Source organism: Notamacropus eugenii, chromosome 1, assembly GCF_028372415.1.
Source record: "Notamacropus eugenii isolate mMacEug1 chromosome 1, mMacEug1.pri_v2, whole genome shotgun sequence".
NCBI lineage: Eukaryota > Metazoa > Chordata > Mammalia > Diprotodontia > Macropodidae > Notamacropus > Notamacropus eugenii.
Genome location: NC_092872.1, coordinates 643413667 through 643430595, shown reverse-complemented (window position 1 = coordinate 643430595; position 16929 = coordinate 643413667). Strand labels below are relative to the sequence as shown.

General features: G+C 37.0%; 2 protein-coding genes across 8 annotated transcripts in view; one reads left to right on the top strand and one right to left on the bottom strand.

Annotated features, from left to right (window-relative positions):
- Positions 1–16929, bottom strand: part of USP34 (ubiquitin specific peptidase 34) — a 312662-nt gene that overhangs the window by 246129 nt on the left and 49604 nt on the right. For 6 of the 7 annotated variants that reach the window (XM_072635468.1, XM_072635471.1, XM_072635470.1 and 3 more), the window contains exon 2: positions 1783–1870. Coding sequence is in view for 5 of the 7 variants with exons in the window: in XM_072635471.1 (XP_072491572.1) it covers positions 1783–1870 (88 nt within the window). In the remaining 2 variants the exon portion in view is untranslated. Of the gene's footprint in view, positions 1–1782; positions 1871–16929 lie in introns of those variants that run through there. The other variant, XM_072635469.1, reaches the window with a different exon arrangement.
- On the top strand, positions 13917–14896 carry LOC140520969 (large ribosomal subunit protein eL6-like). The gene has a single exon (XM_072635475.1). It carries the CDS (start codon positions 14184–14186, stop codon positions 14865–14867), a length of 684 nt encoding a protein of 227 aa, XP_072491576.1. The 5' UTR covers positions 13917–14183; the 3' UTR covers positions 14868–14896.

Below are 16929 nucleotides of genomic sequence, written 5' to 3'. Positions count from 1 at the left end.
TGAGGACAGTAAAAAGTGCAGCATAGCTCGAACTCCAGAGTTCATGCACAGGTCACTAATAACATGCCTAATAATCTTCATGCATATTAACTTACACACTCATGCATAGATTAGCCCTCCATATTCTGATCATGGAACCTACACTGATGAGTATGAGGGAGGGGGGAACACACCAAGGAACAATGTGTAATGGGTAGACTAGAAATATCATAATCTGGAAGAGCTGGGACCAATCCCAGCTCTGAAGGGAGAAACAAAGTGGCACTAATAGTATTTGAATTTGTTCTTGATTCTGTACTGTATATGTGTTCTTTGTGAGCAGCACCCACATCTCAGGACGTGTAAATAAACTGCTCTCCTCTGCCCACTGTTTCGGAGTTCTTTCCAAAGAATGGTGTGTTTCTCACATCACCTCATTTGGGGTTTTCTTGGCAAAGATATTGGAGTGGTTTGCCACTTCCTTCTCCAGCTCATTTTACAGACGAGCACAGTGAGTCAAACAGGGTTAAATGACTTGCCCAGGCTATTCAGTATTTGAGGCAAGATTTGATTCAGGAAGATGAGAAGTACTCTTGATTCCAGACCTAGCAGCAATCTATTCACTATGCCACCTAGTTGATCATGTAGCATGTATAAGTATCCCGTAAAATATTACCAAAAATGAACTGTCGAGAATTCTCATAAATTATACCTCCAAGAGATCTCTACCATTAGCCTCACTACCTCTACCCTAGTTCAAATCCTCAATACCTCTGGCCTAAATTATTACAAAAGCCCCATGATTGTTCTCCCTTATTCATGTCTACCTTCTCTCTAACCCATCCTCCACAAAGCCATCAAGTCAAATAAAAATCCCTAATGCACAGGTCAAATATACAACTCTGCTGAAGAAGTTTCAGTAAGCTTCCTATTGCTTTTAGGAAAAAATACAAACTCTTGTTTGGTATTCAAAGACCTTCATAATCTGGTTCCAATGTATCTTTCCATATTGACTTCACATTATTACTCCTTGGGGATTACAGCTAAAGTGGTATACTTCATTTTTCATCTACATGATACTCCTTCTTCAGCCTCCATGACTTTGCACAGACTTTTCCCTACAGACCCAAAATGTATTTCTTCCTCCTCACTTCTGTCTCTTGGAATTCCTAGCTCCTTTCAGGGGTCATGTGAAGTACTACCACCCATAGAAACACGTTTCCAAATTCTCCAATTACTAGTGTGCTGTACTCCTCCCAAACCTCAAAAATTACTTGGTACAGTTCTTGCATTTACTTATCAGTAAACACTGCCCTTGTAGAATGTAAGCTCCTTGAGGACAGGAACTTTATTGTTTCTGTCCTTGCATTCTCAGGCCACAGTACAGTGCCAGGTAAATAGAAATGAATTATTAAATGTTGTTGAAGTGAAAAAATATATAGGACATCATTAGCAGATTAATAACCACCCAAAAAAAAGGGCTCATCATACATGAAAAAAAGAAATAACAAACTCAAGTGTTATACTGTTATCTCACAGAAAATAAAAGAGCCTAAGTTCTTTAGTGTCCTATGTGAATTTCCTAGTTGAGGACTTATATAAAGAATAGATAAGAATTGGATAGGAATGAAAGGTCTGGAGGGATCACAATTTGACTTGTGCACCCTCACTGATGAAATCCTATAACCAACCTCCAAGTATTTATTGATATTAAATTTTGATAAAGGAAAAAAACAAGAAGCAACAAATTCAAATAAAGTTTCTCATACACCAAAAGCTACTACAATAGATGTTTCAAAATACCTTTGTGTCCAGGAGTTGATATAAGCAAATATTTTGAGAGTATGTTCCTTTCTGAGTTGCAGTCCATCACCACCTTCAATGTCTGATACTAAAAAGAAAAGAGAGGAGAGAGAAAATACACATTTAGAAATAATAATTGACATTTCAAAACTAAAATCTCAATTCAAAAATCAAAGTACCTCAGATAATATTTTTACTTTCACTCCAAAACAAAATTATAATTTAGTTATAAAAATCCCAGTTTGATTTTCTGACATTACTAAAATTTTCTTGAATTTAGTCTAAACCTTTAACTTAAAATACACATTGAATATTTCTGAAATTTCCTTTACAATTTACAAGACACTCTGCTAACAATTTTGTGAAAAAGACCCTCCCCCAGGAGCTGTAACCCCATTTTGTAAGTTTTCAGAAAGAAACCTTAAGAGAAGTGAAGGGATCAGACCAAAAACAGATGAGCTAGTCAGTACCTTTTGGCAGAATTTACCAATGTCTTTTTACCATATTTTTTTGAAAACAGTGTTCAATCAAATATTAAGTTAATATTAAGTTAACAGATGGGTAATACTGCAAGACATATGCTTAAATTTTATCTAAAACACTTAGTAATAGAGTTATGCTGGGCATGTCACTTAACATATGGCCTCCTCTGTTCTACATCTATAAAATGGGAGTCCCTGAAACAATTTCAGGGGGTCTATGAGGTTAGAACAATTTTTATAAACTGCTAAGATGTCTGGATTTCTAATGTGGTAAGTATAGGTATAAATCACATAAACTAAAATTCTTTGAGGTCCTCTATTTTTAAGAATATAAACAGATTCTAAGATTACAAAGTTTTAGTCTATAGTTTTCTTTTTCTGAAAGTTCATCTTGTCTTAGAGGTGATATTAAATTTGTGAACGCTATACAAAAAACCCACATATTCAATCTGCTCTCACCTTCCCCCCAAAAAAACCAACTCACTTTTTTGAAACCCAAGAAAAATAGTCTAGCTTCAAATCAAACTACCAGTGCTACTACAAATAAGCAAAAGAGGCAAAAACAAAATTTATAGAGAGGCTTTAAGGGAATTTTAATTACATGAGTATAAAATTCTTTTTTAAATACTAAAAATTACGTATGTGTAACTATATGCCTTTCACATAGTACTTAATAAATGCTTGTTGACTGACCATTCAGAAATATTTATGTATATACACTAACTATACCATTGGGAAACTAGGTGGCATAATGGATAGAGCACCAGGCCTGGAGTCAGGATGACCTGAGGTCAAATTAGCCTCAGGCACTTATTAGCAGTGGTTCTCTGGGCAAGTCATTTAAGCCTGTTTGACTCAGTTTCCACATTTGAAAAATGAGCTGAAGAAGTAAATGGCAAGCCAGCCAGAATCTCTGCCAAGAAAACCCCAAATGGGGTCACAAAGAATAAGACATAACTCAACAACAACTATGTTATTGCTTTTTGGGGGGTTTAGACTTGTAATTTCATTGGTGTTGGGAACTCTAGGTGAAGAAACTTCCTTTACCAATACAAACCAACAACTATTAAGCAACCTGTATTTTAGTCTTAGAGATCTGCAAAGAGCACAGGGAGGTTAAGTGACTTGCCCAGGGTCATCCTGTGTCAAGAGTCCAAATTTGAACCTAGCTCTCAATGTGGTACCACATTGCCTGATAAGCGAAAACTTATAATACTTATGTATTAAGGAAAAGAAAAGAAATCTCAAGTTAAAATTGCAGTCCCTTCACATATCCTGATAAGCAAAGAAAACCAAGCAGTATGCTACCTTATTATAATTTTCATCTGAGGACAAAGGTCTTTCAATGAGCTGTCTTTTAGTCAAGTGAAATGGGATATAAATCTAATGAGCTCTATGACCACAGACAAATCACCAAATCATCTGCATCCTTAGTTTTTTCCTCATCTACAAAATAGATCTGCAATACCTAATTTAGGCTTATTGTGGGGGAAGTATATTTCAAATCATCCACAAATACTAATATTTACCAACTGTGCCACGTGCTGAATTTTCAAAAATTATAGCCCTTAAGGAGTTGATCTATATTGAGGGCAGAAACAACAAGCCTCAACAACAGATATGACGGAAAAGTAAATAAATTTGAGGCATCAAGGATGACTTTGAGGTTACCTACTTGAGTGACTGACATTACCCTCAAAAGAAATAAGGAAGTTAAGAATAATTATAACAGCAGCAACAACAACAAAAGAACCCACATTTATACATCATCTACTATGTGCCAGGCACTGCGCTAAGTGCTTCCCAACTATAATCTCATTTAATCCTCACGAGAACTCTGGGAGTGTTCTGATTTTCCCCTTTTTTTACAGATGAGGAAACTGAGACAGAGGTTAATGACTTGTCCAAGGCTACACACTTAATAATAACAAGGGTAGGTTTAGCGACAAAGATAATGAGTACCGTTTGGGTCATACCAAGTTTGAGATTTAGATGGACATCTTGGCAATTTGTTCACATACAAGTAAATCACAAGAAACCTTGATTACATATAAAGATCTATATGGAGATAATAATTCTAGACGTGGTTACAAATGAGATTGCCTAGTAAAAGTTGAAAGGGAGAAGAGGATCCAGTTAAGAGTTCTGAGGTACATCCACTGTTGGGGGAAGGAAATAATAATCCAGGAAAAGATGCCTGAAAAGATACACATCAAAAGTAAGATGCAAAGCACTGAAAAAGCTTATCTTACAAATGTATTATTTCTAGCTGGGGTAATCAGAGGAGATAGCATCTAAAATGGTCCTAGAAGGAAGAATGGCTTCCTGGATCCCAGTATGTGTTAATGTCCTCTCTCTACATCACAGTATATTGTATTATGTTTTATAAAATAAACCCACCATAGAATATAATTTGAGGCTATACGTATACACAAAATCACAATCTTCAAGCAGTTATATTCTAATTGGGGAATTGTATACAAGAAGTACACAAGGAATAATACCAAATAATTTCAAGAGAGTAAAAATGCTAATAAATGAGGAGATCAGAATTCAATCACTCAATAAATATTTATTAAGCACTACTAGGTACCAGGCATTGTGAAAAATGCTTAAGGATACAACAAAAGGTAAAAGAAAGTCTTTGTCTTCAAAGACCTCACTATTTAATGTGGAGACAATAACCAAACAACTATGAACACACAAGCTACACACAGGATAAATAAGAAATAATTAAGAGAAGGTACTAAAATTAAAAGGACTTGGGAAAGTTTTCTGGTAAAAAATGGAATTTTAGTTGGGACTTAAGGAAAGCCAGAGAAAGTAGCAGGGAGAGAAGGAAGAGCATTCCACACATAGGAAACAGCCAGAGAAAATGCCCTAGTCCTGAAAGATTAAGTATCTTGTTTCTAGAACAGCAAGGAGGTCAGTGTCAGTGGATCAAAAAGTACTTGATGAAGAGATAAAGGAGTGCTAGTTAGGTTATGAAGGGTTCTGGACACCAGAGGATTTTATATTTGATCCTGGAGGCAATAGGGAGTTTAATGAGTAGGAGAGTGGCATGGTCAGACCTGTGTTTTATAAAAATCACTTTGGTGACTGAATGTAAGATATACTGGAATAGGGACAGACTTGTAGACAAACCTACCAGTAGGTTATTGCAAGAGTCCAGTAGTGAGGTGATAAGAACCCATACCACACAGTGGCAACAGAATCAGAGAAAGGAAGGGGAAAAATTCAAGATGTTGCAAGGTGAAATTGATAGGCCTTGGCAATCAAATGGATATGTGGGGTGAGGGACAGTAAGGAGCTGAAGATGAGTCCTACTTGGAAAGCCTAAGGGAATCTTTAATTACTCTATAAGAATGAGGAAGGTAAAAGAGGGTTTAAGGGAAAAGATAAGTTCGGTTTTGGACATACTGTTGTTGTGTCTGTCCTTCATTCCAGAAGAGGACCATAACATCAAGATGATGACATGACTTGCAGTTGACTTTGATTTGAGTGAGGGAGGGCTGTGCAAGGTCACCAACCTCACTTTCTTCTCCAGAGCCATCATCTGGATCCAGTGGACTGATATTCATCAGGGAGACTGGAGATGATGGCCCAGGATGCAATGTGAGAGACCCTGGTCCTTTTAGGCTAAGGTCTTATCACCTTCTCACTTTCAGTGAGATACACCCATTCAATGAATAGGCTTCTTTAAGCAGTTACTCAAACTGGGAGGGTGAGACCCTCAGGGTTCTGGGTAAAAGGAAAATAGTCACTATTTAGAACATATTGAGTTTAAGATGGACATCCAGTTCTAGAAGAAAGGCAGTTGGAGATGAGAGACTGAAGGTCAGCACAGAAGTTAGAGAAAGATAGGTATATTTAAGAATCAACATAAAAATTCATGAGAGTTGATAAGGTCATCAAGTAAAACAGTATAAAGGGTTCAAGACAGAATCCTATGGGACAACTAAAGTTTTCAAGGGCATGATCCAGCAGAGACTGAGAAGTGGTCAGACAGGTAGAAATAGAACCAGGAGAGAACAGCATTCAGAAAAAATTATAAAGAGTACGAAGGAATCTTCAAGTGGCACTCTGAAGGAAATAAAAGATTTTAGGGATGAGTTAAGAATGGAATACATTCTACAAAAGAGGAATCACATGCAAACACAATGAGACTAGAGATGTAACATCCTGTATGTAGAACAGTTAGCAGGCAAATCTTACTAGAATGAGTAAGGAGGAGTAATATCAAATATGACCAGAGAGGAAATTATATGGTAGAGGGCTCAAAGGGCCCTTTTTTGTCTGAAGATAAAAAAAAAAAGTGGAAGGTTTTAGGAACTTTAGGCATGAATAATGTGGTATGGAAGCAAAAAAAAAAAAAAAAGTGATCTTAAGTTGTGTTGAGAGGCATAATTTTCAAAACAAGGATACGATAGGGCTCTGTACTCTTTCCTGGCATACCATACAGAATTCACTCTGAGCATCACAGTTTAAGGACACTGATAAATAAGCTGGCAAGTGTCCAGAAGAAGGCAGGATAGTGAGATAACCTGAGTCTTTCATGAGAGGATCAGTTGAATAGGCTGGAGAAAGAAAAGATCAGCATGGAGGTTGCAACTCTGTTCAAATATTTATCTAGCTGTTACATGATAGATGAACTAGACTAAATATCATTTGAGTGCTCTATGTAATTCTCTAAGGCTGTAAATTGCAGAGAAGGTGCTAAAGTAAATTGGTAGGCAGTTTCTTCATCCAAGATATGCCAATACCAATGAAATCACAGGCCCAGTCTTTATTCCTATCCCTATTCTCAATATCAAGGATAGTGCCAGATCATAGAAGGTACTTAATAAAGGTTTGCTATCATTATCAGCTCTGTAAAGGACAGATTATAAACCAGGTCTGCACAGCAATGCAGCCCACCAAAGGATGGGGGGGAGGAGGGGAGGGCCTGTGAAAAATGTAAGGTTGCCAATGCATACTGTCCTGTTTGTCACATGACCTGCAGCAACCAACCATCATCAGTCTGCCTCTAGTCTAACCTATCTGCAGCCTGAACCTACCTCCAAGTTGTGCCAGTCTGGTATAAACTCTTGCTTAATTGAAAGGAAGTACATAGGCAATTGCTGTTAAGTCCAGTACAACTCTTTGTAACCCCAACTGGAGTGTTGTTGGCAAAGATACTGGAGTGGTTTGCCAACCCTTCTCCAACTCGTTTTACAGATAAGGAAACAGAGGCAAAAGGAAACTAAGGTAAACAGGGTTAATTGACTTGCCCAAGGTTACACAGCTAGTAAGCAGCTGAGGCCATATTTGAACTAAGGAAGATGAGTCATCCTGACTGCAAGCCCAGTGCTCTATCCACTGTGCCAACAAGGATGCCCTCACAGGCCTAAGATGTATTTATGTTGTAGTTTGAAGAAAGAGGAAGAAATTTAAGAAATGCATACGATTTTTCTGAGCCTTTCAACATATTCATGTTTTATACTTGTTCTTTTTTCCCCACTCCTAAAAGAAAACTCTGCTCTTATGAAAAGATTTCACAGTTTTAAAAAGACAACTCCTCAATAATTTTTCTTTCAGAACCAGGTTACAAAATAAAACTGTTACTATACAGCTAAGTTCCTAGATGCAGTTTGCATTTATAAACCCACCCAAAACTGAGGAACAGACAGAAGTAAATGAATAAAATGTGTCAGATACGCAAGATTCTGAATAATCACTGAGATGTAGCATATTAATGTAGATTACCATTTACGAATTATTAAGTACTAAAAAACACTATAAATTGACCTTTCCTTACAATCAGTTTACAACACTAAATCTAGTAGCATATTCTTTAAAATAGACTATAAAGATGCCTAATTCAAATTAGACCAAATTCTGAATTGGTAAAAATAACTCTAGCTCTCTGCGGAGTCACAGGATCAAACGTGGCCTATGTATATTTACAAGCTGTGAGACCTTAAGCAACTCACTATATCTCCCTAAGCCTAAAGCTTCCTCATCTATAAAATGAGACGGATGGGCAAAACAACTTCTAAAGTCCTTTCCAGGTCTAGATCTATGAGATCCTCTATTCAATGATATGCTAAAGTAAAACATGAAAGATAAAAAGTTTCAGTGGGTTTCAGCGGGTTATACCTGAATTGGGCTTAAGGCATAATTTTCCAAACTGGATGGGTGGGATGGGTGGCAACATGAGACCCTGGGGAGGGGAGGGAGAAAGGGAGAAGGATGTCATGAAGGAATGACCAAAATTACTGGACAGTTTTTAGTACAACTTCTGATTAGATGTACCAACTTATTTCAATGAAAGCAAAATCAAAATCAACAAAATCGAAACACTGGTAATTCATTCCACCAATAGTAGATGTATGGCAACAAGTAACAGAGTGTATAGATTTGTCTCATCATCTGCCACCTTCACTACCAAGGAGGAATAGGGCGACAAAAAGGAGCTGTTTTGTTAAGACTGCTAATGGCATCTGAATGTGATGTAAACACAAAGTTAAATAACATTTTTGAGGAAGTGAAAAGAACCACAATATTCATATATGTTTCAACGTTATTCGTTTTGGTAAATACAAATAAGCCAGATTTCAAAGAGCAACTTTTTATAAGTAAAATAATTCAAATAGTTATAGGAAATCATTGGAAATTTTCTACATTACATTTAATTATATTACACTTTTAAATAGTGAAATATTATCTATCCCTTTATCCTGAACTCCACAGCCGTTCTAAAGAGAAAAACCACTGAAAAAACCGAAGATAGCAAAGAAAATAGAGATGGTTTAAGTAGTGCAAATAAACATAAAGTTTAAAAAACCCCAAATCCAGAAAACATATTCCACTAAATTTATCATTACATTGATGGAAAGGAAGTACAATACTGTCATAATTTATTAATTCTCATGCTATCTATCTTTGGTTAGCAGTCTAAAGCTGACAGCAATCCTTCCTTTTTATAACATGCAACTGCAACTGAAGGAAATACAAAGTTTGGGTGAAAGTCCCTTCCTTCATGAAACTTACCCTGTAGGAGGATAAAATAAAAACAGATAATTACATAATATTACAAATTGTAAAAAGATGCAAAAACAAGTGCTACATGAGGTCCAAAGGTGAACACCATCACTGAGGATGAGATCACTAATGGCTTCAAGGGGAAAATATTACTTGACCAGGACAAGAATTTAATAGACCGAGTAGGAGGTAGGTCAATCCAGACATAGGAAAGAGTGTGAGCAAAGGCAAGGAGGAAAAAAAACTGGGTATATTTGAGGAAAAGCATGACAAAGAATAGTACAACTAGACAGGAGTGTACCAATATGTTTGTTATTGAACTGTGGAGGACTCTGAGTGACAAGCAAAGAAGTTTGAATTTTACTCAGCTGGAATTGGGGAGTCATCAAATATTTTCATAGATGATATTTCCAAATTAATGGAAAAGAAAGATTCTTCCGATAGCAAACTCAAGCAGAGGAACAATAGGATGGATAGAGGAAAGGTACTTGAAACATTCCAGACAGGTGGTAATTAAAGCCTATACTATCAAGGGATCTCCAAATGCTTGGGAATGGGAGAAGGAAATATGATACACCCCCTTCAGGAAAAAAGAGAAAAGAATATTAAAGGAAAATATATACTGAATAAGATACTTTTTTAGTCAATTCATTATAGGAAAGAAAGCAAAAAGGAAGATGAAGAGAATTGGATAATCAAACTGAATAACAGACTATGTATTAATTCCTCTACTTAGTAGGTGAGAGGTCTAATAGTATAGCTCATAGAAAGCCTGCCTCAGAAACATGAAGGACTGGATTCAAGCCCTATCTCTGACCCAAATCAGCTGTGTGGGCCCAAAATAAGTCATTTAACTTCTCAGTGGCCCAAGCAAAAAGCTGCTGAGCAGCTGCAACATACATTAGAATGGGAAGTTATGTAGAAGGAAGTTCCCTAAAACAGGGGTTCTCAAAAAGTTTCTTTTGGCTAGACCCTTTAAAAAAGTGCTCTTCGTTGTCTATACTATTTTCAAAAATAATATACTAAGATGCTGTCTGCTTATAAAAATACTTCTCACTTTTCCAAGTACATCTGAGTGAAGTCAGATTAAATGCAAAAGAATCCAGTTTTATTAAAGTCATTTTTATAACTTTATAATTGTTTATGTAAAACAATGCCACTCTTCTCACTAATTTTTTTCTTTTCCAATAGTTATTTTTCCATTAAAAATTTAAGAGATATGTAATGGACTTTTTCTTTAACGGATAAATGTTTAAAATTTGTAAGTTTTCATTTCTACAGAGGGTAATATTTAAAGATATAACCCACAAAAACCAAAGCTCTGTGGGGTCCTTAATAATTTTTAAGAGTGTAAAGAGAACCTGCCAAAGTTTGAGAACTGCTGCCCTGAACTAAAGAAATCACAGGGAAAACTGACAGATAGGCAGGCAGGCAGACAGTCTCTCTCTGTCTCTGCCTCTCTTCCAAAGGAAGAACGCAAAACTCAAATCAGTCAGTCTGGACTTTTGATAACAACATTGGTAACCTGCTGTCAAAGAAAACATGGTTTAAGTTTAAGCAAAAAAAAAGGTAGTCATTGTTAGGTTATTCCTTTTTCAGTACTAGTATTCTCTTGTCTGGTTCTAACCAACAGTATATAAGAATTCTGAGATAAGTTTGAAAATGGTTGGTTAACAGTACAAAAGTAATGGATCCCTATGTCAATTAAACCAATGACATGATTTCAGCAACATCCAGTAATAATCGACTATGTTAACCAAGAGACAGCTATAAAACAGCATCATAGGATTGGACATCTAGAGCAAGTAGGGACCACAGGGTCTTCTAGGCCAGCTTCTTAAACTGTGGGTCTCAACCTCACAGTTAAGAAGCACTGAAGAGGTTATAAGTTGAAAAAGTTTAAGAAGCCCTGAATATATTCCAAATACCTAATTTTACATATGAGAAATGAGGTCTTTAAGGTCACAAAGTCAGAATTAGTATTTAAATCTGCAACCTCTAACTCTAAATCCAACACTCTTTCCAACGTACTATAGTGCTAATTTTTTGAACAAAAACAAAAATTTGTAGAAGACAACAGTAGGAATGACAGAAGAATGAAGATGTAACATAGGGAAGAAAAAATTGTATTAAGGGAACTCTGGGAAAGGGGTAGGAGAAATATGATCATAGGAATTAGATAAGAACATTTTAGCAATCAATATCAGCATTTCCCTCTATAATCTCTCTTTCCCCTGACTCCCCAAAAGCACTAGAAACATGAAATGTTTCTAAAAGAAAAATTAGGTCCAGCTTCAGCTGTAAATTAATTAGCACTACTGAATTACTATTTTCAAATACTCATTCACAAAAAGTAATGTGTGTCATTTTAAAATTTAAAAAATGTTCTTGGCACAGTGAAACCATAATACTAACAGTCTTGACTTAAACTGAGAACAGAGACTTTAGTACTTATCAAGGAAACAATATATAAACTTGCTTTTATTGAAAAAAAGGAAATTTACCTACTTTCATGAGATATTTAGAAAATTAACAGTGAGTCCATCAATAAAGTATACAAAAAATGGAAAGTACTGCTCCTCATCAGCAGCAGTGACCCTTGGGCAAGTTACTTACTCTCTCAGCATCTCCAGGCAACACTTTAAGATTATATTTGGATGTGGATATATATTTGCACTAGCATCCCCTGAGAAGTCACTTGATAAATGCTAAGTAGCTGACAAACTAGAAGAAATTTCTCACCAGTAATGGCCTATATCTACGAAATCACAGATCCACTGAAAAAATTACTACTTATCTATCGAACTAACAAACCCAGACTTCTAACAAAAGGACTTCCTATGAATGATAAGGAGGGTTAATTGCTTTGAAGCACTTGGCAGCTTTCCTTATAATAAGTGTTGTAACAAACAGCATATCTCAGGATAAGCAAAATCTTAAATGTATGCTTAATAACTGATTCAAACAGTCACCCTTAATTCAAAGCATACTAATAAATCAGTCAAGATATACATTCTTCCTTCTCCAAGGAACTGTGATAAATGTATAGTAAGCTAGCTCAGAAAAAATTTTTTTGATAAAGCCAATTAACTATCTCATTTCTCTATAATTACAGTTATAGAGTTTCAAAACTTTGTATAGACTCTCAAAGGTAACTGAACTCAGATATGTTGTCAACAACTTGATTTTAATGTTGCAGGAGAGCTCTAGTGGAGTACCCAAGAGTTTTGTGCTGCTTCGTATTTTTATCAATTACTTAAACAAACGCATAGGCGGCATACTTACCAAATTAGCAGATGATACAAAACTGAGAGGGATATAACACAACAGGAAGAAAAGGGAAAGGAAAGAGAATAAGCTAGCAAGTGCCTGCAATATGCCAGATATTGTACTGAGCATTTACAACTATTATCTCATATGATTCTTACAACAAACCTGTGAGATAGGTGCTATTATGGTCATCATTTTATAATTGAAGAAACTGAAGCAAACAGAGGTTCAGTGACTTGCAATGTTACTTCATGCAAAAGGCAAAACAGCACATTAAGTACTAGGGAAGGAACAGGACATGGATCCTCCATTAGGAAGAAGGAAAGGCAAATGTCAATAGCAAGAGAGAATTTAGGAGAATAAAAAAATTGTAACACATAACACATTATTATGTACTATTACAGAAAGAGCTATGTTATAGTGAATAGAGCATTGGATTTAGGAGTCAAGAAGCTTTGGGTTCAAAAACTATCTCAGGCACTATTAGCTGTGTGACCCTGGGAAAGTCTCTAAAGCTCTCTATGCCTCAGTTTATCCATCTATATAATGAGATAGAACTTGATGGTTTCTAAGTTTCCTTCCAAATCTAAATCTATGGTTTCTACAATATTATGAAACAGAGGCAGCAGAGAACAATGGCTAACTAGCCAGCCTGAGTCAGGAAGACCTGCTGGGTTTAATTCCCACTTATATCACATACTGGCTGTGTGATCCTGGGCACTTAAACTGTCAGTGCCCTAGGCAACTATCTAAGATAAGATCTCTTCATCATTTTTGTGTCATGGACCCCACCGGTAGTCTGATGAAGGATAGGGACCCTCTCACAGAATGTTTTTAAATGCGTAAAATAAAATATAAAGGATTACAAAGGAAATAACTGAAATATATTTATCAAAATCCTAAAGAAACAACGTCATGGATCACAGATTAATAATTCCTAATTAAGAACTGACCCTAACTTGGAAAGACTATCTTGATAATCATTGTCACCATCATCATCATTTATACAGCATTTATTACGTGCTAGGCACTGTGTTATGGTGTTTTCCAATTATTATCTCATTTGATTCTCACAACAAATCTGGTAGGTGGGTGCTATTATCATCACTCCCACTTTACAGATGAGGAAACTGAGGCAAACAGAGGCTAACTGACTTGCCCAGAATCCCACAGCTAGTAAATGTCCATGGCCAGATTTGACCTCAAGTCTTCCTGACTCCAGTTCCCTTGAACTAAAATATAAGTCTACCCCTATCCGAATGTACCTCATTTCATTTAACCTTCACAAGAACAATGCTAAGCATACAATGCAGGGATTATAAAACTTCAATTCTCTTGCTAAATATGAAAGGATTTTTTTTTCAATTTGGAAAAATCTCTTTTAAGAAAGAACTTTTTTTATTTTCAATCACATGAACTTTGTCAAAAAGCAATGGCTGCTCTCTTTCCCGTCTCTCAAGAGAACCAAAGGAAAAGAAGGTTAAAAAGGAAAAAAAGGAGAGCAAAAAGGAAAAAAAGGAGAGCAAAAAGGAAGATGTGGCTGAAAAGGTGGTGAAAAAGCCTCGAAAGCATTGTAGTCGCAACCCAGTCTTGGCCTGAGGGATTGGTAGGTACTCCAGGTCTGCAATGTATTCCCAGAGAGCCATGTACAAGCGGAAATATGCTGCACCAAAAACCCGAATTGAAAGGAAAAAGAAAGAGAAGGTACCTGCTACTATCTCAAAGCCAGTTGGTGGCGATAAGAATGGAGGAACCCGTGTGGTAAAGATTCGCAAAATGCCTAGGTATTACCCTACTGAGGATGTGCCTAGAAAGCTGCTAAGTCATGGCAAAAAGCCCTTCAGCCAGCATGTGAGGAGACTTCGAGCTAGCATCACCCCAGGCACTGTTCTGATCATGCTCACTGGCCGCCACAGGGGCAAGCAAGTGGTTTTCCTGAAGCAGCTGGCTAGTGGCTTGCTACTGGTGACTGGACCCCTGACCATCAACCGTGTTCCTCTGAGAAGAACCCATCAGAAATTTGTCATTGCCACATCTACCAGGGTTAACCTTTCAGGTGTAAAAATTCCAAATCATCTTACTGATGCTTACTTTAAGAAGAAGAGGCTCCGTAAACCCAGACACCAAGAAGGAGAGATTTTTGATACAGAAAAAGAGAAATACGAGATTACAGAGCAGCGCAAGGCTGATCAGAAAACAGTGGACTCACAGATCCTGCCCAAAATCAAGAAAATTCCTCAGCTCCATGGCTATCTGCGTTCTGTATTCTCTTTCTCCAATGGAGTTTATCCTCACAAACTAGTGTTTTAAATGCCTAGCCGAGAACTCTTATTAAAATATTTGGAATAACTAAAAATAAAAAATAAAAAAAATAATAAAAAAAAAAAGCAATGGCTGATTCCCCAGTATGTAAATAGTCAAGGATACAAACTCTAAAGAACTGTAAAACATTTATAATAGGAAAGAATATTACAAATCGCTAATAGTAAGGTAAATGCAGGTCAAAACAACCCCCGAGGTTTCAATTCATACCCTGCAAACTGACAAAGATGATCAAAAGAGTTGCAACTCATTATGAAAGGCACATTAATACATTGCTGGCAGACCTGTGAAATAGCATAGACCACATTTTGGAAAGAGATTTGGTATTACGCAAATAAAGGAACTAAAATGCCAATACCATTTGAAACAGATATTCCATTCTTGGACTTATATTTCAAGAAAGTCATTAATAATTAGAAAGTCTCTATGTATAACAAAATATTTACAGAAACTTTTTTTGTGTTATCAAATAATTGGAAGCAAAATAGATGACAACTGGCTAGTGAATGGCTAAACAAACTGATGTATACAAATGTCGGCCCAGGACCCGAGTCCGGTGGAAGGGAGCAAGAAAGAACCACAGAACCCCCAGGTAACTATAGCAGCTGCTCCTGAGACTATCAGCCATAGATTAAATGTCTGTAAGTCACCTACTTGAACTTTCGAGAGCCAAGAAAGCTGAGTAATCAGTGAATGCTATACCCTCTCCCCTTGTTGACTGTGGAAAAACCCAGAGAATATTTCCCCAGGAAAAATCCTGGAACAGTGGAATCAGCTGAAGGGATAAATAGTCTCTCAGCCCATGAGGCTAAGAAAATTAAAAAGAGGTGTCCCTCTTGCTGTGGCTAAAGGGGACCAGTGCAGGACCAGAACTGTCCCAAACAGTTCCAACTCAAAGAACCAGGAGGAAATCCTGAGCCCCCAGGGGCAAGGGGTGGGGAGAAGCCCTTAACTGTCAACACCAGGAACCCAGGAGTACCCCAGCACAGCCATGGAAATCAGGAAAACACTAGCTCAAACAAGGTTCACCAACCACTGAGCCTGCCTATGCTCGAGCTCAGGAGAGCAGACCTCCTGTGGCCAGACCACCCCTGCCCCACACTTAACCCAGTTAGCTCCAGGGTAACTTTGGGGAAACCCAGAAAGACTTCACCTGGCCTCTGTTTTGGCACACCAGCCAGCTCAGCACCAGGTAAACTGTAGCATTTTAGCTTCTAGCTGAAACATCCAGAGGCCACAACACACAAAGCCTCAAATTCTAGGCAAAAGAATGCGGGAGAGAGCCCCCTGTGCTGCATAAGCAGAGATCCACTTAAAAAGCCAGGAAGGGTGATCATCATGAGCAAGAAGCAAACCAGAAAAGAAAAGCCCATAGAATCTTACTATGGGGACAAAGACCAAAACATGAATACCAAAGAGATCAGCATTTAGAATGTAATCCCATCTGAAACTTCAAATGAGGATATGAACTGGTCTCAAGACCAAAGAGCATTCTTGGAAGACCTCAAGAAGGATTTTAAAAGCCAAATTAGAGAGGTGGAAGAAAAACTGACCAATGATTTTTAAAATGTGAAAAAAAGAATTCACTGAAGAGAACAGCTCCTTAAAAAGGCAAACTGAACAAATGGAAAAGGAAGTACAAAAACCCACCTGGAGAAAATATCTCCTTAAAAGGAACAACTGGGCAAATGGAAAAGGAGATGAAAAAGTTAACTGAAGAAAGCGATTTATTAAAAATTAAGATTGGGCAAGCAGAAGTAATAACTCTATAAGACATCAAGAACCAGTCAAACAATTTAAAGAATGAAAAAATAGAAGACAATGTAAAGTATCTCACTGGAAAAAAAAAACTGACCTGGAAAATAGATCCAGGAGAGAAAAATCTAAGAATTATTGGTTTACCAGAAAGCCGTGATGGAAAAAAAAGAACCTGGACAATATCCATCAAGAAATCAAGTAAAACTGCCCTGAGGTCCTAGATCCAGAGGGCAAAATAGTCATCAAAAGAATATACCAATCATTTCCTGAAAGAGATCTCAAACTGAAAATA

Bases quoted from the DNA above. Each gene is read 5' to 3' on its own strand.
- LOC140520969 (XM_072635475.1), top strand. From the start codon at position 14,184: ATGTATTCCCAGAGAGCCATGTACAAGCGGAAATATGCTGCACCAAAA.